This window comes from Oncorhynchus masou, chromosome 28, assembly GCF_036934945.1.
Source record: "Oncorhynchus masou masou isolate Uvic2021 chromosome 28, UVic_Omas_1.1, whole genome shotgun sequence".
Taxonomy (NCBI): Eukaryota; Metazoa; Chordata; class Actinopteri; order Salmoniformes; family Salmonidae; genus Oncorhynchus; species Oncorhynchus masou.
The window spans coordinates 17,340,084-17,363,291 of NC_088239.1; the positions used below are offsets into that span (position 1 = coordinate 17,340,084).

The following is a 23,208-nucleotide window of genomic DNA, read 5'->3' on the forward strand; positions in this document are numbered from 1 at the left end:
CGGTACCTTTGATCTTCATCGGAATGCACTCCCAGGAATCCCAGTTCCACAATAAATGTTAGTTTTGCCTGATAAAGTCCATAATTAATGTCCAAATACCTCCTTTTTGTTTGCGCGTTTAGTCCAGTATTCCAAATGCACAAGGCTCGAGCACAAAGTCCAGATGAAAAGTCAAAAAAGTTATATTACAGTTTGTAGAAACATGTCAAACAATTTATAGAATCCATCTTTAGGATGTTTTTATCATAAATCTTTAATAATGTTTCAACCGAACAATTCCTTTGTCTTTAGAAATGAAAAGGAACAGAGCTCGTGCTCACGCGTGACTAAACTCAAGGCTTTCTGCTAGACCCCTGATTCAAACAGCTCTTATTCGCTCCCCATTCACAATAGAAGCCTGAAACAACGTTCTAAAGACTGTTGACATTGAATGGAAGCCTTAGGAAGTGCAATTGGACCAAATTTACACTGTATATTGGATAGACAATCATTTGAAAAACTACAAACCTCAGATCTCCCACTTCCTGGATGGATTTTTCTCAGGTTTTCACCTGCCATATGAGTTCTGTTATACTCACAGACATCATCCAAATCTACTAATAATAAATAATATTTATAGAGCTGTTATCTTCCGAATAAACTCTTAAAGACCTAGTCATATTTTACGTCAATATTAATCGTCACCTTAATTCAGTCTCATCTGAAAGTTGTAAATTCTTGGTTGTCTTCACGAACAAGTTGAATCAGCAATACAAAATTGGGTTTAATTATTTATTTACTAAATACCTAACTAATCACACAAAATTACATATACAAAGAATGAATCATACCTTGATTACAAATTACGTCATAAAGGAAAACGTCCCTGGCGGGCGGAACAGATATGACAGGTGGTTACTCAAAAGAAAAGGGGCTGGGTTTGAGTGAAAGAGCAAGAAGCTGTGCTATCGTAAATACAGTATCTTATGCATTCTAAATTATCGCCCATTTGGAAAAGGAAAATGCAATAAATATTTACTCTGAGCTGCGCTTCGGTAGGTTGGTGGTAGATGGAAGGCCGTGTTGCCAAACCGAGTCCTTTGAAGAATGTCTCTGGTGGTCAATTGGATACGTTGTAGTAATGTCGTTGTGTGTTAGTATCCCGTCTGTTCTTTCCTCGCCCTCTTTTGCAGCTGCTGTTGCTAACTCAACGGCTCGGAGGTATCACTTCTGTATTGAATAAGAGTTCAAAGTTCATACCATTCGCAACCAAAGCTCACGCTGAGGTTGGCTTAGTTCTGTAGTTGACATGTTAGTCCTTTTAACGCAGAGGCTGCAGACCTCACGTACTTGGAACCGGAGGTTACATTTTTGTCAAGGCTTTATATAGGAAGGGAGAGGATGGCGTGTTTGAAAAGTTATAACCTATGTCCCTTCACAGGGGCGGGACACTGATTGAGCAGAGCCTTAACCTTATGAAAACCCATCTCTCATTTGGAAGCTAAAATTACATTTAAATCTCTTCACCAATAATTTTATATTTAAATTGAACAAGAATTACATATGAATCCAATAACTACAATGTGCAGATTTTCCACTGTAGAGTTGGTCATTTTATCATTGATGAGAATGTCTCAGGTGACAACCGAACTGACATCATATTCATTAAGTACCACCGCATATGTTCAATTGGTCAGATTACCAGAATATAGTTAATTTCCCCCCAGAATCGCCGTTAACCAAGGGGTTTTCAAATTTCACATCAGTAGGGTAGAGCGGAAAAGGGGGGGAAGTGGTATTTATGACTGTCATAAACCTACCCCCAGGCCAACGTCATGACAACACTGAGGATGGATCAACAACATTGTAGTTAGTGCATTCAGACCCCTTGACTTTGACGTTAGCCTAATTCTAAAATTTATTCGGGTTTTTTTCTCCCTCAATCGACACACAATACCCCATAATGGTAAAGCAAAAACAAGTTTAGAAATGTGTTATGTAAATGTAAAAAAAATTATTTTTTAAAGTATTCAGACCCTTTACTCAGTACTTTGTTGAAGCACCATTGGCAGTGATTACAGCCTCAAGTCTTCTTAGGTATGACGCTAAAAGCTTGGCACACCTTTATTTGGGGAGTATCGCCTATTCTTCTCTGCAGATCCTCTCAAGCTCTGTCAGATTGGATGGGGAGCGTCGCTGCACAGCTATTTTCAGGTGTCTCTAGAGATGTTAGATCGGGTTCAAGTCCCAGTCCAGGCTCTGGCTGGGCCACTCAGACACTTGTCCCGAAGCCACTCCTGCGTTGTGTTGTCTGTGTGCTTAGGGTCGTTGCCCTGTTGGAAGGTGAACCTTCTCCCAGTCTGAGGTCCTGAGTGCTCTGGAGCAGGTTTTCATCAAGGATCGCTCCGTTCAGCTTTGCCTCGATCCTGACTAGTCTCCCAGTCCCTGCATCTGAAAAACATCCCCACAACATGATGCTGCCACCAACATGCTTCACCATAGGGATGGTGTCAGGTTTCCTCCAGACATGACACTTGGCATTCAGGCCAAAGAGTTCAATCTTGGTTTCATGGTCCAAATCCATTATGTGCCTTTTGGCAAGCTCCAAGCGGGCTGTCATGTGCCTTTTACTGGGCTTCTGTCTGGTCACTACCATAAAGGCCCGATTTGGTAGAGTGCTGCCCTTCTGGAAGGTTCTCCCATCTCCACAGAGAAACTCTGTCAGAGTGATCATCGGGCTCTTGGTCAACTCCCTGACCAAGGCCCTTCTCCCCCGATTTCCTAGAGCTGGCCGCCTGAGCAGAGTCTTGGTGGTTCCAAACTTCTTCCATGTAAGAATGATGGAGGCCACTGTTGTCTTGGTGACCTTCAATGCGGCAGACATTGTTTCACTGTCATTATGGGGTGTTGTGTAGATGGGTGAGAGTCAATTTAATCCATCTTGAATTCAGGCTGTAACAAGTCGAGGGGTATGAATACTTTCTGAAGGCACTGTATATACAAGACAAGCATGGCAATTTTGTTTCTTACATATTTGATTCTATTGCTGTGCTGCAGAACCGTGGAGTCTACATGTTCCGCCTGGACAGTGAGCATGTCGTCGACGCCACCATAACAGGCGGACCAGCAAGGTAGGAGTTTCTACATTCTGAATACATAATTTGACCCCCACTAATGTTACATTCCGATGCTGAGGTTAAGCTATCATTTCACTAGCATTTAGAAAAGTTGTTTACCCTTTATCATCCTCAGATATATCAACCACTCCTGTGCCCCGAACTGCATCACTGAGGCTGTGAGCTTGGAAAGAGGTGTTAAGATCGTCATCAGCTCCTGCCGTAATATCCAGAGAGGAGAGGAGGTAAGATGTACCTTTCATTAGCAATATTACTTTATATTGGGAGTAGAGACTGGGAATGAATTGCACTGTAGCTACCTCAAACATTACGCTGACACATGAATAACAATGGTCTCGTCATATCAAGCATAGATACCTTTATCAAAGTTTTGCATGTCGATAGAGCTGGATTGAACTGATTTTTCTCTCTCCCTCTTAGCTGTGTTATGACTACAAATTTGACCTGGAGGACGACCTGCATAAGATCCCTTGCCACTGTGGTGCAGTTAACTGTCGGAAATGGATGAACTAGAAAAGAGTTGCGGCAAAAGACGGGCAATGACACTTTAAAATTACACACACGTGCATTCCTTATAGGCTTGTTGGTTGATACGCTGTTACTTTAAAAAATAATAATCGGGGGGAAAAGACTGACCGCAGAACTGTTAGAGGAATCAAAAGGCAGAAAGACTATTTTTATAAAGGCAGTGAGCTGAGTCTTTCACTCAGCAAAAAAGAGTAGAGATGGATTTTTGTTAATATTAAAAAGTGTGAGAGGGGATTGGGGCTGGGGTAGAATTCACCAGTTGACCAGGAGAGTTTTGTGCTGGCCACCGCCTTATTTAGTTAGAGAGGCAGGTCCTCCGGATTAAGAAATATATACATATATAGTTACAGAAATGTAGACGCCACTGAACAAGGAATGTACAGAGAGGACTTCCTTAGGGACAAAGCTAAGGGATTATTAACTTGCACTAAAAACAAAAAAATAGTTAAATACTTGATTCCATGAGTCAGTTTGTTTTTGATTTATGTAAAATAAGAGATTTTTTTCGTATTTATTATCAAATGAAGTTATTTTTTTAAATGAGGAGAGCCACCGGCAAACTGCAGCCCAGTCTAATCAGAACGTGTTACTATATACAATGTGTATATATCTGTAAAAAAGGAAAGACAAAATTAAGTAAATAATCAGCCAAATGCTACCTAAGCTTCATGGCTGTTTGGATGATTCTTTAGTTGTTTTTTTTCAACAAAAAAAGTATTTAAGAAGGATATCATTGTGTAAAAGTATTTTTGTTTTATTTAGAATGTAGTTGCGTTGTCTAAAATTATGACCACTTGAAGAATGTTTTCGGTTTCTTTAATTTTACAACAATTTCTTTGCATTGACATGCGCAATCTAAGAATTGCACAGAGCACCAATCAGAGACGGTTACATCGGAACCCTTAGTTAATCAGATTTGAACGTATAATTAGAGAACTGAATTTAGGTTGGAAACCACCCACACCATCGGTTGGCTTCTTTAACTGTATCATACGCACAGTAGTCTGATTTACCTCATGCAGTTAATTAACAGACATGTTTAAAAAATGTCTTTCACTTACCATTTGCAGGAGACTCCATTATGCTTTTGACAATTTGTTGTTTACATTTCTTTTGAAGAAGAAACGTGCTGGCTCGTTGAGAATTTTTTTTATGATTTACTTCGACTCAATCACAAAAGTCAATCTGGTACTAGCATTTTTCTGACCAGTATGAAATGAAGTTGTGTGCACAAAAGTCGGTATAAACAGTACATGGTATGTATGTTTTCAAATTGTACATAATTTTCCCTCGTACAATATTCAGACCTCTAACAGTATGTGTCTTTTCTTTGTCCTGTATAGTAGTATCTAATGTAAGAAAAAAAAATGGAAGGCTTTTTAAAGTATACAGAGTGTGATGGGTTGTGGAATCAGATCATTTACAAAAAATAAAATATTTTACATCTGAAATTGGCTATTTCCTTTATCTCAATTCCGTGCCACTTCTCTACTGTGGGAGGAAATGGAGCAAACTTTAATGTCAATCAATTGCAAATAAGACAAGGCATGTTCATACTTCAATTAACATTTATTTGGTTGTCTCATTTGCAGAGAATTACTCAACTGCACAGCGTACATTTAGATAAGAAAACTAGAACAGTGCAGGACAGACGGCTAGTGTGATCCGAGACTGCTATATTCTTTGGGAAATTAAAGACTATCCCTGCATTTCCACTTACCCTATTCAACATGATTTCCATAGACTGCACACAATGTCGATCTCTTGGTCAGTAGAGCTAATGCAGTGTAGCCCAAGGCTCTCCAACCCTAATCTTGCATACCTGATTCTAATAATTAGCTGGTTGTAGAGTGGAATCGGGTTAGTTAAAACTGGGGTTGGTGCAAAAAACCTACAGGAGGGTAGCTATCCAGGACCAGGGTTGGAGAGCCCTGGTCTAGCCTATCAACAGTTTCAAAGAAGTATGACAAATACATAACTTAAAACAAAATTCCAGTGATAAATATTTGTACAATAAAGTTTCTGCCAAAGAAAATTTTACAAAATTAAATTAAATACTGTATGTCATAGTAATTCAAGTGGAACTGACAGCTTTGTAACATGAAATCTATTCACATACACCCCCAGGAATATTATTTTGTTTTACATTTTCATGAAAGTTTGGAATGACGTATAGTAAGGCATTTGTGAAAATTCTATAGCAATATAGAGTGGGAAACAGCTGTGCTTTTAGAGAGTTAGACACTAGAGTAAATAAAACAATCTGTCTTGTCCAGGAGTCTCCGCAGACAGGTGCGCCGTAGGCTTATATGCAATTAAGCCGTTTGCCACATGGACCTGGCATAATTCACTTTGAACTGGACTGTGTTTACAGGCAGTAGTAAAATACACTTGAATCAATCTGAAAATATGTACAGTGCCTTTGGAAAGTATTCAGACCCCTTGTCTTTTTCATGTTACAGCCTTATTCTAAAATCACATTTACATAAGTATTCAGACCCTTTACTCAGTACTTTGTTAAAGCAGCGATTACAGCGGAGTCTTCCTGGGTATGACGCTACAAGTTTAGCATACATGCATTTGTGGAGTTTCTCCCATTCTTCTCAGCAGATCCTCTCAAGCTCTGTCAGGTTGGATGGGGAGTGTTGCTGCACAGCTATGTTCAGGTCTCTCCAGAGATGTTTGTTTGGGTTCAAGGCTGGGCCACTCAAGGACATTGAGTCTCCCAGTCCCTGCCGCTGAAAAACATCCCCACAGCATGATGCTGCCAGGTTTCCTCCAGATGTGACGCTTGGCATTCAGGCCAAAGAGTTCAATCTTGGTTTCATCAGACCAGAGAATGTTTCTCATGGTCTGAGATTCTTTAGGTGCCTTTTGGCAAACTCCAAGAGGGCTGTCGTGTGCCTTTTACTGAGGAGTGGTTTCCGTCTGGTCACTACCATAAAGGCCTGATTGGTAGAGTGCTGCAGAGATTCCTCCTGGAAGGTTCTCCCATCTTCACAGAGGAACTCTTGTCAAAGTGACCATCGGGTTCTTGGTCACCTGTCTTGCTTGTCCTATGTTGCTCTGCGTGTGCTCACTGCTTATCGATTGTCTGTATTGTAATTGTTTTTAATAACCTGCCCAGGGACTGCGGTTGAAAATTAGCCGGCTGGCTAAAACCGGCACTTTTACTGAAACGTTGATTAATGCGCACTGTCCTTGTAAACATTTAACTCAAACCATGGCCCTCCTCCCCCGTTTTCCTAGAGCTGGCCGCTCGGCCAGAGTCTTGGTGGTTCCAAACTTGTTCCATTTAAAAAATAATGGAGGCCACTGTGTTCTTGGGGACCTTCAATGCTGCAGGCATTTTTGGGTACCCTTACCCAGATCTGTGCCTTGACACAATCCTGTCTTGGAGCTCTACGTACAATTCCTTCGACCTCATTGGCTTGGTTTTTATTCCTACATGCACGGTCAACTGTAGGACCTTATATAGACAGGTGTGTGCCTGTGCAATCAATTTAATTTACCACAATTAAGTTGTAGAAACAGGATGCACCTGAGCTCAATTTCGAGTCTCATAGCGAAGGGTCTGAATACTTATGCAAATAAGGTTGTTTTTAATAAATTTGCAAAAATGTCAACACGTTTTCGCTTTGGGGTAGTGTGTGTAGATTGTTGAGGATTAGATTGAGGCTGTAGTGTAACAGAATGTGGGAGAAGTCAAGTGGTCTGAATACTTTCCGAAGGCACTAAAATACCACGGGAGTCCTGTTACATTTGGGAACTTCAGAGTCCTATTGATCAAACAATAATGAAAAGGTAGGCTCTCTCTCACTCAGTTATGCACATTAACAAGGGGTGTGTTTGAGTGCGATCTGGGCATTCCGGCCGAGGAGTAGGGTTGATCCGAAGCTTCTGACCTCACAACGGCACCCAAGCTAACTGGCTAAAGTTGGCTAGCTTGCTACTTCCAGACACCACTGACAATTTACTCGCCCTAGCAGAGTAAATTGCTGTTTTCGTGTTGCTGACTTTTTTACTGACTGCTCATTCATAAATTCCTCAGTGTTCTGCGCTATGGCACACTCAGACGAGTAGATAGCCAGAGCAAATTTACGAATGCAAGAGATGTGCTAAATGGAGCCGTTCAAGCTCAGCCAAGCTAACTCGCAAAGCGATTCACATTTCATGCTTGCTTACCAAATGACACCTGCATCCCTAGCCACAAAGAAACGATGTGGAGAAAGAGGTCACGAAAGAAATTCTAGCCCAATGACCTCTCAAAACCCTTTTTTTAGCAAGAGAGAAATTGCCATATCTATAGAATAAACCATTTTTCCATAATGTTATATCATAGTAAATTGTAATGATGTTAGAACAAATTTTGTATGTGGCAAGTAAAGAATTTGCCCTTAAACTTGCCAGAATTTATTAATTTAACTCGTTTGACAGCTGGGATTAAGTAATAAGGCACATGGTATATGGCCAATATACTAGGGCTAAGGGCTGTTCTTATGCAAGACGCAAAGCGTAGCTGCTATATACCCACCAATGCTTTGTCTTACCCGTGGTATATGGTCTGATATACCACGGCTTTCAGGGCTCAAACCATGTTTCTAATTGTGGTTTGAGCCCTGAATTCTGATTGGCTGAAAGCCATGATATATCAGATTGAATACCACGGTTATGACATAACATGTATTTTTACTGTTATAATTACGTTGATAACCAGTTTCTAATAGCAATAAGGCTCCTCTGGGGGTTGTGATATATGACCAATATTCCACGGCTGTGTCCAGGCACTCCAACAGAAGCAAATGTATAATACTTGTCAATTTCATTGAGAACCTTCCCCCATAAAAATAACCACGTGAGGGAGTTTCATAATTTCCACCCGGGCAGCCCCGGAGACCCAAGAACTGAGCTTGATACCGTTGTCTTTAAGCAGTCAACATTGGAATGCAGTTTAAACCACCTCGGAGCGAATATATGTAATGTGCTCTCGTGCGCCCAGTCTTTTTCCAGTGCTTTGTGTCATTATTTCTTGATTTGCATCAGTTCTAGCGCATTAATGTTTTATGGAAAAAGGTGTTTCCATATGACAAGCCTACCTACAACTGGTAAAAAGTTGCCACAACGAGCGCACATGCTGCTCGCTCTCCTCTTGCTCATGTGACTCAGCCAATAACTCCAGTGCTCTCAACACACACACTCCTCTGGTCCTCCCCACCACTCACTCAGCAACAGCCTGCCTCACTGCCTGAGTCAGCAGCAGGTCTCAGCAAAAAATATTTAAGAGAAAATCCATGGCAGCCGCAGTGCAACTTGGGTCAAAAAACTGCAAACATAGCAACAATGGGTCACTCCTCCAATGGCATGACATCTTCCCAATGTTGGGCTCTGTCTTTTTAGCTTGCTAAATACATAGATAGTCATACCGTGGCTAATAGGCTAGCATGACTTATTCATTGCCATTGCTAGGTTGATTGTATTGAGTCATTGAAACTAAAACAGTGCATCCTGATTGGGTGGATGCAGCAAACTATAGTGTAGCAGGCCAGCTGTGATCTGCAATATTTCTGTTATTGGTGAATTACATCCAGCTATTCTGCGAACAATGGCTTACTGTACGTCAAGAAATTTGTCATGATTGTCTGTTTCATATCTGAAAAGTAGTTAAAGCGCTGCCAATTCCACTTTAATAACAGATTGTAATAAGTACAGAATAAAATTACTCTAAAACCAGGGTCCTAATACTGGTAGTCCACAGTTCTTAGTAAACACTTTTTGGGGACTTATGCAATATTATTTGGATAAAATTCATTTAAACATGATTGTACTTTTTTTTTTTAAATCACTTGCATGACACATTCTAAAACATAAGTCAGGGAAAAATGGAGTACTAATTTCCAAGAGGGGAAGTCATACAAATGCGGTTGAGACTACAGTGTACTTACTCTGTGCACTTCAGGGAGGCTGGAACCAGTTCTGAAGACAAACAGCATTCATTCTCCAAGTCTTCAAGAACACAGTCCGTATAATTAGTTCCATCCCTCTTTCCTTGTCACAGCAGCAGCGTGCAGTATTCCCCCCCCCCCCTCCGTCCAGAGGGGGGCAGTCAATGTCTGGAACGTTACTAGTCGTGGGGTATCAACATCAGCCCTCCAACTGCCACTGCTGGGACTGAGAGCCATCACAGATCGCCATGGCAACGTATCCCTTGGGGCTGATTGTGTCGACCACGGCCAGGCATTGGCCCACTGAGACTTGATATAGCCGGTTGCTCTTCTGGAGATGGTTGGAGGAAGACGGGCCATGTGTTACATAGAGAATGCAGGGAGAGGAGAGCAATTGGAGACTTTATATAAGCATTTTCTACTGATTCCAACACAGTATTACTGTAGCTAATAAAAGGTTAGTGCAGTAGCCCAGAGCCAACTGGCGGTGGTCGGGTAGAAGTTGGCCTTCTTGCCATCATCATGATGCCCCGTGGTACCAGCCAATATAAAAACCACAGTAATACTGTAGTATTGGTAGCAATCATTACTATATACTGTAGTATTGTCCTGCTGTAGTATTGAGTCTAGAGTCTTATCTGCCTATACAGATATGGGGACAATTTGATTCAGCAACAGGGTGGTTGAGTGAGGGCAGGGGGTCTAGTTAACTCACCCCTAGGGTCCACTGCTGGGAGCCTCCTGAGCCGTGACACTTCATGAGACGGGGCGGGTCAGACGAGCGGATTTCGGACATGTCCAGACACAGCAGGCCAGTCAGGATCAACTCGTGCTCCTCATCATAGGCCCACTCCTAAGGAAGGAAGGGAGGGACAGAGAAAGTGGGTGAGTGAGAAAAAGGCCAATGGATTATATAGTGTACAGTTAAGATTCTATACAGCGCCTAAAGAAAGTATTCACCCACCTTGACTTTCCACATTTTGTTGCGTTTACAGCCCAAATTTAGATTGTGTAGGCCAGTGACACACACACTATCCCATAATGTCAAAGTGGAATTATATTTTTCAAAATGTTAACCAAAACTATTCCATCCCTTTGTCATGGCAAGCCTAAATAAGGCAGGAGTAAACATTTGATTAACAAGTTGCATGGACTCACTGTGTGCAATAATAGTGTTGAACATAATTTTGTATGATTACCTCCTTTGTGTACCCCACCCATACAATTATCTGTAAAGTCTCTCAGTGAATTTCAACCACAAAGACCAGGGAGGTGTTCCAATGCCTCGCAAAGAAGGGCGCCTATACATTTAAAATAAAAAAATCTACTCCATATTTTCAAGCATAGGCAAAATCCTAGAGGAAAACCTGGATCAGTCTGCTTTCAACCAGACACTGGGAGATTAATTCACCTTTCACGGAAGGACAATAACCTTTGACTATAGATTTGGCCTTGTGTTTAAGTCAGAAGTTTACATACACTTAGGTTGGAGTCATTAAAACTTGTTTTTCAACCACTCCACAAATTTCTTGTTAACAAACTATAGTTTTTGCAAGTCGGTTAGGACATTACTTTGTGATTGACAAGTAGTTTTTCCAACAATTGTTTACAGACAGATGATTTATCATTATTCCAGTGGGTCACAAGTTCACATACACTAAGTTGACTGTGCCTTTAACCAGCTTGTAAAATTCCAGAAAATGATGTCATGGCTTTAGAAGCTTCTGATAGGCTAATTGACATCATTTGAGTCAATTGGAGGTGTACCTGTGGATGTATTTCAAGGCCTACCTTCAAACTCAATGCCTCTTGCTTGACATCATGGGAAAATTAAAACGCCTGAAGGTACCACATTCAACTGTACAAACAATAGTACGCAAGTATAAACACCATGGGACCACGCAGCCATCATACCACTCAGGAAGGAGACGCACTCTGTCTCCTAGAAATGAACGTACTTTGGTGCGAAAAGTGCAAATCAATCCCAGAACAACAGCAAAGGACATTGTGAAGATGCTGGAGGAAACATACAAAAGTATCTATATCCACAGTAAAACGAGTCCTATAACAACATAACCTGAAAGGCCACTCAGCAAGGAAGAAGCCACTGCTCCAAAACCGCCATAAAACAAGCCAGACTACAGTTTGCAACTGCACATGGGGACAAAGATCGTACTTTTTGGAGAAATCTCCTCTGATCTGATGAAACAAAAATAGAACCGTTTGGCCATAATGACCATCATTATGTTTGGAGAAAAAAGGGGGAGGCTCGTAAGCCAAAGAACACCATCCCAACTGTGAAGCACGGAAGTGGCAGCATCATGTTGTGGTGGTGCTTTGCTGCAGGAGAGACTGGTGCACTTCACAAAATAGATGGCATTATGAGGAAGAAAAATTTAAGCAACATCAAGACATCAGTCAGGAAGTTAAAGCTTGGTCGCAAATGGACAATGACCCCAAGCATACTTCCAAAGTTGTGGCAAAATGGCTTAATGACAACAAAGTCAAGGTATTGGCGTGACGATCACAAAGCCCAGACCTCATCCAATAGACAATGTATGGGCAGAACTGAAAAAGCGTGTGCGAGCAAGGAGGCCTACAAACATGACTCAGTTACACCAGCTTTGTTAGGAGGAATGGGCCTAAATTCACACAACTTATTATGGAAGGCTACTCGAAAGGTTTGACCCAAGTTAAACAATTTAAAAGGCAAAGTTACCAAATACTAATTGAGTGCATGTAAACTTCTAACCCACTGGGAATGTGATGAAAGAAATCATTCTCTACTATTATTCAGACATTTCACATTCTCAAAATGAAGTGGTGATCCTAACTGACCTAAGACAGGGGATCTTTACTAGGACTAAATGTCAGGAATTGTGAGAAACTGAGTTTAAATGTATTTGTCTTAGGTGTATGTAAACTTCCGACTACCAAGAAGAGCTGTTCCTGAGTGGCTGAATTACAGTTTTGACTGATCTGTATGAAAATCTATGGGAAAACCTGCAAATGGCTATCTAGCGATGATCAACTTGACAGAGCTTGAAGAATTTAAAATAGAATGTGCAAATATTGTACAATGCAGGTTTACCCAGATAGACTCCGCTGTTATCACTGCCAAAAGTGCTTCTACATAAACTTAGCAAAAAAAGAAATGTCATCTCACTATCAACTGTTTATTTTCAGCAAACTTCACATGTGTAAATATTTGTGTAAACATAATTCAACAGACAAACTAAACAAGATCCACAGACAAGTGACTAACAGAAATGGACTTTGTCCCTGAAAAAAGGGGGAGGTCAGAAGTAAGTCAGTATCTGTTGTGGCCACCAGCTGCATTAAGTACGGCACCAGATTTGCCAGTTCTTGCAGTGAGATGTTACCCCACTCCTCCACCAAGGCACCTGCAAGTTCCCGGACATTTCTGGGGAGAATGGCCCTAGCCCCCACCCTCCGATCCAACAGGTACCAGACGTGCTCAATGGGATTGAGATCCGGGCTCTTCGCTGGCCATGGCAGAACACTGACATTCCTGTATTGCAGGATATCATGCACAGAACGAGCAGTATGGCTGGTGGCATTGTCATGCTGCAGAGGTACCAAATGAGGGAGGAGGATGTCTTTCCTGTAACGCACAGCGCTGAGATTGCCTGCAATGACAACAAGCTCAGTCCGATGATGGTATGATGGACCCTCCACCTCCAAATCACAGGCCTCGTTGTAACGCTCATTCCTTCAACGATAAACATGAATCCGACAATCACCCCTGGTGAGACAAAACCACGACTCGTCAGTGAAGAGCACTTTTTGCCAGTCCTGTCTGGTCCAGCGACGGTGGATTTGTGCCCATAGGCAACGTTGTTGCCGGTGATGTCTGGTGAGAACCTGCCTTACAACAGGCCTACAAGTCCTCAGTCCACCCTCTCTCAGCCTATTGCGGACAGTCTGAGCACTGATGGAGGGATTGTGCATTCCTGGTGTAACTCGGGCAGTTGTTGTTGCCATCCTGTACCTGTCCCGCAGGTGTGATGTTCGTTCGGGTGAGCCGATCCTGTGCAGGTGTTGTTTTTTTTCTTTATTACAAAACACAAGGAAGGGGTCACATTAAAGTATTAGAACATGAAGGACAAACAATACAGCATAAAGACACTATCAAACATGTATCAGTCTTTCCGCAACAGAGCCATCCTTGTGTGAGGGTGCGTGATAGTGATATAAAATATGTCAAGTTGCCTTTTTCATGATCACAACCTTGTGAAACCCGAACCTTCTAAGATCCTCCCCACAGTTCCCCAATAGCTGTCCCTCAACCATTTGAGACCCTTCCTACAGTCCCCCCCCCGGAATAAAAAAATACACAATTAATTCCATTCCCCACCCCCAAGAACCCCCCAATGCACCAACAACCAAGAGAATGAACTAACGAGAAAAAAGGAAAAGACAGAAAACACCAATAATACATTTAAAACAAAGGACAACAGAAATAATGACAGCAATGCCTACTTTATGTTTGTGTGCATGTCTGGCACTATTACATGAATGTGTGTGTTCTTCTTTGTGTTTATATGCATGTCTACAAACACCTGCACGGCATCAGCCTCAGGCAAACCGGCATTAGTTGTAAAAACACTGCCATTTAGTGTCATTCAAGTGTACTTTTTCCCCCTTTATCTTTTGACCATCATTCTCTCTCACACAGCAACTCCACTCCCACATACCAACCCTCAGCCCATCTATCTCTGCTGGCCACCCACTTCGTGTTTCTACGCAACACGTCATTTTCAACTATGCTATGATGTTTAACATACAATTTCAATCTATCTAATCAAATAGAATCTACAGATTGCGTTTTAGATAAATACTTTTACTAAGAGTATTAGTATATTAGTAATTGACTGACCCGGTCTCTCCAGATCTCCTAACAGTACTATTTCTAGGGTCAATTTTAGATCAATGCTATGCATTTTCAGCCATTCCTGAACCTGAGACCAGAAACAGGCAACCTGAGGGCAATACCAAAATAAATGGTCTATTGATTCTGTATCCTCACAACAAAATCTGCAGAGCTTCGATGATTTTATGCCCCAATAATTCTATATAATAATTTTAGCTGAAAAGCACGAAGTCTTGCGTTGTTTTATATATCAACTCATACACCTTGTACCATGGAATCGGTACATCAAAAATCTCTTCCTAACTATTTTGCAATCTGTATGGCACAGTTGTCAACATCCTGGTCCTCAAATGAAACTGGTATACTTTCCTATTTATGCTATTTTTATTCCTCCGCCAGTTTTGATCCTTTATATTGGGCAGACAGACCAGTTCCCTACCTCCTCCCGCTGCCACCCGCCTCCTCCATTTTTGGGGCAATGCTGTAATCAATTTGTTGTACTCTTGGATTGAGCAGACCTGACCTTGAGTCATCGGCACACATGGACACCTCTGTTTTTAAGCCTTGGATTTCTAATCCTCGAATGATTTAATTATCTGCTGAAATTGTTGCAACCCCTATTACTAGCATTTTCAGCTGCTACAGACCTATATCTATCCTACCCTCTCTATCTAAGGTCTTTGAAAGCCAAGTTAACAAACAGATTACCGACCATTTCGAATCCTAACATACCTCGAGTCGACTCTTTTCTCTGTACACATCAATGATGTTGCTCTTGCTGCTGGTGATTCTCTGACACACCTCTACGCAGACGACACCATTCTGTATACTTCTGGCCCCTCTTTGGACACTATGTTAACTAACCTCCAGACGAGCTTCAATGCCATACAACTCTCCTTCCGTGGCCTCCAACTGCTCTTAAACACAAGTAAAACTAAATGCATGCTATTCAATCGATCACTGCATGCACCTGCTCGCCCGTCCAGCATCACTACTCTGGACGGCTCTGACTTAGAATACGTGGACAACTACAAATACCTAGGTGTCTGGTTAGACTGTAAACTCTCCTTCCAGACTCACATTAAGCATCTCCAATCCAGAATTAAATCTAGAATCGGCTTCCTATATCGCAACAAAGAATACTTCACTCATGCTGCCAAACATACCCTGGTAAAACTGACCATAAGACCGATCATCTACTTCAGTGATGTCATCTATAAAATAGCCTCCAACACTCTACTCAACAAATTGGATGCAGTCTATCACAGTCCCATCCGTTTTGTCACCAAAGCCCCATACACTACCCACCATTGCGACCTGTACGCTCTCGTTGGTTGGCACTCGCTTCATACTCGTCGCCAAACCCACTGGCTACAGGTTATCTACAAGTCTCTGCTAGGTAAAGCCCCGCAATATCTCAGCTCACCATAGCAGCACCCACTCATACCTGCTGGAGCGCGTGCTACATCTCATTGGTCACCCCAAAGCCAATTCCTCCTTTGGTCGTCTTTCCTTCCAGTTCTCTGCTGCCAATGACTGGAACGAACTGCAAACATCTCTGAAGCTGGAGACTAATCTCTCCCTCACTAGCTTTAAGCACCAGTTGTCAGAGCAGCTCACAGATCACAGCACCTGTACATAGCCCATCTGTAAACAGCCCATCCAACTACCTCATCCCCATACTGTATTTATTTATTTTGCTCCTTTTCACCCCAGTATCTCTACTTGCATATTCATCTTCTGCACATCTACCATTCCAGTGTTTAATTGCTATATTAATATAGTTTAATTGCTATATTGTAACACTTACTTCACCACCACGGCCTATTTATTGCCTTAACACCCTTATCTTACCTCATTTGCACTCACTGTATAGACTTTTATATATACTTTTTTCTTTTGTTCTACTGTATTATTGACTGTGTGTTTTGTTTATTCCATGTGTAACTCTGGGCTGTATGTGTCGAATTGCTATGCTTTATCTTGGCCAGGTCACAGTTGAAAATGAGAACTTTTTCTCAACTTGTTCTCATTTTGATGGCCATTATGAATTGATATGGTGACAGTGGAAACACTTGTTTAACTCCTCTTGACAATTCAAAACTCTGTAGAGAGTAGCCGTTATTTACTACTTTACACTTGGGATCGCTATACATTATTTTTACCCATTTTATAAGAGAATTGCCAAAATTGAGAGAAAAAAAACGGCATTTATAAATAAAATCCAGTCTTACTTTATCAAATGCCTTTTCAAAATCTGCTATAAATACCATTCCTGGCTTCTTACATGTTTCATGATGTTCTATTATTTCTAGTAGTTGTTGTATATTATCGCTAATGTATCGTCCATGTAAAAAACCTGTCTCATCAGGATGAACAATACCTGGTAAAACCCTTTTAATTCTGAGTACTATGCATTTTGCATCACAACATTGAAGTGTAAGGGGCCTCCAGTTTTTTAGATAGACCGGGTCTTGTTTTAATATGAGAAGAATCAGACCTTCCTGCTGAGTACCAGACAGACTACCATTTCTATAGGAGTCGTTAAACAATGTAACAATGGAGCTTTTAGTATATAAAAAAATACTTGATCTACCGGTATTCCATCAAGCCCTGGGGTTTTTCCAGACTGAAAGGATTTAATAGCCTGAAAAAGTTATTCCTCTGTAATTTGGCCTTCGCACTGATGTACATTTGTTTAAAATAATTAACTTCCTCTTTTAAAATATAATTCGGAGAATCCTAGATGACTCAGTCTTCAGAAACGAGTTTGTGGAAGAATTTTGTGCATTTTTCTCCATATTCAATCCAGTTTGCTTTATTTTTGTAATAGATTACATTAGATCGTTCTTGAATAAGTTCCTCAAGTTATTTTGTATCTCTATTGTTGTTATTGTTTTGTTTTATTTCTATCTACCTGTACTATTAGTTAATGGATTTCCCTTGTTCGTCTTGTTTCTTTAGCCAGAATCGGCTTTTTTATTATTGATGAATATTGAATTGAATGACCCCTGAAGGTACATTTAAAGGCATCCCAAACAATAAAGGGATTTGCTGAACCTATATTATACTGGAAAAATTCAGTTAACTTCTTTAGTCTTAGTTAAAAATAAGTTGTCCTCCAGTAAACTTTGATTACATTTCCAATATCCCCGTCCAGGTGGAACATCTGTGAATACCAATTAGATGATGATCCGATCGCATTCTGTCTCCTATTAAAACTTTAATCTTTGATGCAAGAGAGAAAGAGGCAAGAAAGTAGTCAAGACGACTAGCTTGATGATGTCTCCATGTTTATCTCACGAGGTCGGGGTTTTTTAGTCTCCAAATATCCACAATATTTGTGATTTCCTTAAAGGCATGGTGATGATAGTTTGTAGAGTGATTACCTTTACGGTCCATTGAGGTACTTAACACTGTGTTATAGTCTCCTACCATAATGATTAGATCATTTGTTGCCTGTCAGTTCAATAAATTGGTATAAATGTTTGATGAAGTGTGGATCATGCTGATTTGGACCATATAGATTAATGAGACAAATCTCTTTTTCATCCGCTTTCATATTCAAAAGAATCCACCTTCCTTGCGAATCATTCCTGATTATTTGCACATTCAGATCGAAATTTTTGTTCATTAATATCATCACACCCTTTGAGTTCCTTTGTCCATGACAGAAAATTATTTCACCACCCTATTCCTTTTTCAACGCAACTTCATCTAAGGATGTAGAGTGAGATTCCTGTAAACAGTATATATTAATTTTCTTTTAGCCATATAAAGACTGATCTTCTTTTATAATCTGCCAAACCGTTGCAATTATAACTAGCTAAACTTATTTCACCCCTTACCACAACTCGATACTATTCTCAGGCTAAATTGACCATAATTAGTGCTTGTGTAAAGTTACTGCCATCAGAAGTATTATAAAAAGGTCAAAACTAGAGCTTTCAAATGTCTGATATTTAGAAGTCAAGAAATAGGTTCTAGCAATATTTTTTTTATTCCCTGGCCCGTTTGCCAATGCCACAGATGTTAGACAAATTATGTGTGTGATATTGGATATGATGTCTGTTTAAGAGTAAGGCTATAATGTGTGATGTCCAAATAAATAATAACTCTGCCAATTTGCATGTTTGAGTATCTGTGTGTAACATGTAGTGCGTATAGCCTTAATATTCCTAATTGTGATCATATTGTATCAACAACATAATTGAAAAACACATTCCAGAATTTCCATAGTAATTGATGTTTCACATGATCATGAAAGAGACCTTGCATTATTCTAGACTGCTTCACTGCAGTACAAATGTATTCCGTACAATATGTTATTATGCCCCTATTTTGATATCTTCCCCTTGCTTGTTGTAAACATATGTAAACTTTGACAAATACATAGAGACAAACAAACACATTAAATTATAAAACAGTTAAAACAGTATAAAACAGACAATAGCGAGAGAGAGAGAAAAGAGAGCGAGATCAGGTTTGTATGTGTAAGCAAGCATGTAGTTGAGTACGTGTGTGTGTTCATATCCACTTCATAATGTTCAGATATTTTAAACAGTTCCCATACCTTCTTTTTTTTCGTAACCTGTAGAAGTCCCTGTAGAATTTAGTACAGCCACAGTGTTATGGAGCTGTCTCAGAATAGCTGTCCATCTATAAAGAGTTGGTCCACAATAATAAAGGCACGCCTACCATCCATCCTTTGTTGTCTTTGTACCGGATACAGTCTCTTACGAAGTTGGTCTATCTCCTTTAGAAATTGGTCATTGAGACCGAATTTGGTCCCTTCCTCTGCTTTTGATCAGCTCCTTTTGTTGGTAGTGTTCAAATTTTGCGATGATTGGTCGGGGACCCTTGGTCTTGTCGCTCCAAGTCTGTGTACTCGGTGGAAAGCCACCTTGTTTAGTCTCTATAGGAAGCTTCAATGCAGATTTCATAAATTCTTTGATCGCGCCCTCTGGATTACTGGATGCGTCCTCAGGAATACCAGAAAAAAGTGATTTTTCACTCATGCTACAAATTTGTATGTCTAGTAGTGTCTCCTTCATCACCCTGTTTCCCCTGAGTAGACAATTCATGTTGGAATCGTGTATTTTTACCTTGGCTGTGAGTGTCTTGTTTTCTCTTTGGCGCTTGAGAATTTTACTCTGGCTGAACGCCAAACTCCCCCTCAGCCCTGCTACCTTCTCACACAAATTTTCCATTGTTGCATGGATTTCAGCCAGAGCACTAGCCTCTACGGTAAGTAAATCGTCCGTGTCTGTAGATGAATCTGTTTTTCTTTTTTTTGTCGGGTTAAAGTTATTTTGTGAGGTGGTCGGATCTTTCCACGAAGGAGTATGTTGTTCCTCCATAGCGTAAAGCTGTCGGTACTCGTCGATTTCCCTCAGGATCTCCTTGGTATCCAGATTGGTTGCAGTATAGAGCCAGTTGTTTTACGAAAAGATAACAAAAGTCTTTCCCACCACGACGACAAGTGTCTGTAGTACAGCCAGCTAGCACTCGCGGAATCCACGCAAAAACAAACATAAACTTGCAGTCCCAGCCGTAAAGGCTAACCGCGTTGTGATTTAATGAATACGTTTTAATGTAAACAACAAACAGAGTGTAGACAGTAGTGTCCTGTTGCGCGCTCTGATGACGTCTCTCTCTCCAGAGCTGTGCGGGTGTTTTTGCAAGTGGTCTGACACTGCGAGGACAATCAGATGTCTGTTCCGTCTCCCTGTAGTGCTGTCTCACAGTACAATTTATTGCCCTGGCCACATCTGCAGTCCTTATGCCTCCTTTCAGCATGCCTAAGGCACGTTCACACAGATGAGCAGGGATCCTGGGCATCTTTCTTTTGGTGTTTTTCAGAGTCAGTAGAAAGGCCTCTTTAGTGTCCCAAGTTTTCATAACTGACCTTAATTGCCTTCATGTTAGTGTCTTAACAACCGTTCCATAGGTGCATGTTCATGAATTGTTTATACCTTTTTACAATGAAGATATGTGAAGTAATTTAGATTTTTACAAATTATTTTTTGAAAGACAGGGTCCTGAAAAAGGGAAATTTATTTTTTTGCTGAGTTTAGTAGTGTCTCAGGGGGTGTGAATACTATAAACCTTTCTGTATTTAATTTGCAAAAATGGATAAAAACATTTTCACTTATGTATTACCGGGGCCGAGAAGCTGTTTTTTTTTTTATCTCAAGGCCATTAGACTGTTAAATAGCCATCACAAGGCGTCTTCCACCCGGTTATGTAACCCTGTACCTTAGGAGGCTGCTTCCCCATAGACTTGCAATCACTTGCCACTTTGATAAATGGACCATTAGTCACTTGAATAATGTTTACATATTTTTGCTTTACTCATCTCATATGTATATACTGTATTCTAGTCTATGCCACTCCGACATTGCTCATCCTAATATTCCTTAATTCCATTATTTCACTTTTAGGTTGTGTGTATTGTTAGATATTACTGCACTGTTGGAGCTGGAAACACAAGCATTTCGCTGCACCCGCAAAAACATCTGCATGTGACAAATAATATTTGAATTGCTTTAGATGGGTGAGAAAAATAAATATTTAATTCATTTTGAATTTGGGCTGTAATATAACAAAATGTGGAATAAGTCAAGACGGTCAAATGTGGTACAGACCCGAGTGAGCAATGTAAAGTCATCTATTACAGAAACACCATCACCTTATATGAGAATTTAATATAAATGTAGATCTTGACTTAAAATCAGAATAGAAAAATGGCAGAATTTCAACTTTAAATACTCCCAATATTTATGAAAAACAAAACTACTTCCCAATATATAATACTTCATTTTTGGATGTCAACATTTCACTCCTCACTTGTCAGCAGACAATTTCACAAACACCCGTTCACAGCGGAAGTTGTTGACCTCATCGTGTACCCGAAGACTCAGTGCCGCAGAGGGGGAGGGGTTCAAATGGAAAGAGAAAATACAGAAAGCGAGAGAGTGGTCCGTATGAGGGAGAGCAAGAGAGGGAGAATGCGTGTCACAGTGCAGAACTGCAGTAGCTTCAGCCTCTGCTGAACTTCTACCCGACACACACAGGGAGTGACTCACTCTGCACCATTTTTACACACACAGGAAAGTGGAGGACCTAATGGAACAGTCATTTTCAGTTGAATGCAGAAAAGATGACTCTTCCAGTAAGTATGCACAAAACTAATCTCTGACCATGAGATCCTGGAGTGAGAGGATGTACTGGTACAGTTCATGTACATCCAACTTGAGATACTACACTTTAACCATGTGGCCAAGGTACACTCTTACAAAAGTAATTATGGCCAGAAACAGTTGAAATAAGGAAATTAAAGCATAGATTAGGGATACGAGGATGAAATGGAACTAATTTCACGTTCTAACCCTAACAGGCCAGGCTTGTGTTATGGTTCTATCGTCACTGTAGAATGTCATAGGCCGACATCATTACTAATGACTTGTGTTGTCATGAGTCCCAGTGTCATGGAGACGCGAAGCCGAGTCAAGTACTATGGTGCATTCAAGACAACTGGGAACTCTGAAAAATATGAGGTGAATTCATGGCAGAGCTCTAGAAAGAGACTCGAGTTGGACGACCATTCAAAACCATTTTTCAGAGTTCCCAGTTGTTTTGAACACGCCATTACTTTACCTGTTCTAGGTTGTGTGTGTCACAGGCCCTCAACACCACAGCACCCCCCTTCTGGCTTGGCCTCCCTTGAGCCACCAGACACTTGTCAGCCTGCAGGTTCCGCAGCTGAAGAGAAAAGGAGAAGGAAGAGGTTAGAAGTTGTATTCCAGCTCATGTCCCATGTAGCTCAGTTGGTAGAACATGGCACATGCAACACCAGGGTTATGGGTTTGATTCCCACGGGGGACCAGTATGAAAATGTATGCACTCAATAGTGTATTTATTTATTTTTTAACCTTTATTTAACTAGGCAAGTCAGTTAAGAACAAAATCTTATTTACAATGATGGCCTAGGAACAGCGGGTTAACTGCCTTGTTCAGGGGTAGAAACGACAGATTTTAACCTTGTCAGCTCGGGGATTCAATCTAGCAACCTTTCGGTTACTGGCCCAACGCTCTAACCACCAGGCTATCTGCCGCCCCAAAACAACACCCACCCACTAGGACTAAGTCGCTCTGGATAAAAAAATATGTATTTCAGCCTGACTTCACATCTGAGTTTTTTTAATGTGATTCCGGAAACGTTACACACAGCTTCAGGCAATGTAAGATCTGATTATCTGTGCAGTGCTACTGCAAAGAATATGCCAAGTGAATATGTGAAGTTACGTCCAGAATATGGCACTGAAATGCACAATATATCAACACCCAGCCACTAGGGCGGCAGGTAACCTAGTGGTTGAGAGCATTGAACTAATAACCGAAAGGTTGCTTGTTCATATCCCAGAACCAACTAGGTGAAAAATCTGTTGATGTGCCCTTGTGGAAGTCACTTAAAGCCAATTGCTCCAGTAAGTCGCTTGAAATAAATGTGGGGATTATCTCAACGCCTTGCACCAACTGCCTCATTGCTAAGTTTGCCTATTTCCATAACTTTATATCTTCAGAAACCAAGCATTTTAAGAATTCACCTATGAATGCATGATCTTTCCTTCCAGACTACCTAGAATATGAACGTTCTCTCTGGGAGACTGGCAGAGCTGTTGGTTGTTTGACTTGCAATACATAACTCGTTTCCTATTAGTCTTTT

At 40.8% G+C, this 23,208-nt stretch overlaps 2 protein-coding genes across 12 annotated transcripts in view; one reads left to right on the forward strand and one right to left on the reverse strand.

The window, feature by feature from the left end:
• LOC135517279 (histone-lysine N-methyltransferase 2C-like) overlaps positions 1-5,170 on the forward strand; it is a 118,895-nt gene extending 113,725 nt beyond the window's left edge. For 6 of the 9 annotated variants that reach the window (XM_064941427.1, XM_064941428.1, XM_064941432.1 and 3 more), the window contains 3 exons: positions 3,037-3,110; positions 3,232-3,340; positions 3,537-5,170. In XM_064941427.1, the coding sequence (XP_064797499.1) occupies positions 3,037-3,110; positions 3,232-3,340; positions 3,537-3,629 (276 nt within the window). In that variant the 3' untranslated portion in view covers positions 3,630-5,170. The remainder of the gene's footprint in view (positions 1-3,036; positions 3,111-3,231; positions 3,341-3,536) is intronic. The other 3 variants (XM_064941436.1, XM_064941434.1, XM_064941435.1) reach the window with 2 other exon arrangements.
• The window catches only part of LOC135517280 (polypeptide N-acetylgalactosaminyltransferase 11-like), a 74,705-nt gene that overhangs the window by 17,417 nt on the left and 34,080 nt on the right, over positions 1-23,208 (reverse strand). For 2 of the 3 annotated variants that reach the window (XM_064941437.1, XM_064941438.1), the window contains exons 10-12: positions 22,140-22,244; positions 10,302-10,439; positions 5,195-9,917 (exon numbers count right to left, since the gene is read on the reverse strand). In XM_064941437.1, the coding sequence (XP_064797509.1) occupies positions 9,786-9,917; positions 10,302-10,439; positions 22,140-22,244 (375 nt within the window). In that variant the 3' untranslated portion in view covers positions 5,195-9,785. Of the gene's footprint in view, positions 1-5,194; positions 9,918-10,301; positions 10,440-22,139; positions 22,245-23,208 lie in introns of those variants that run through there. The other variant, XR_010452021.1, reaches the window with a different exon arrangement.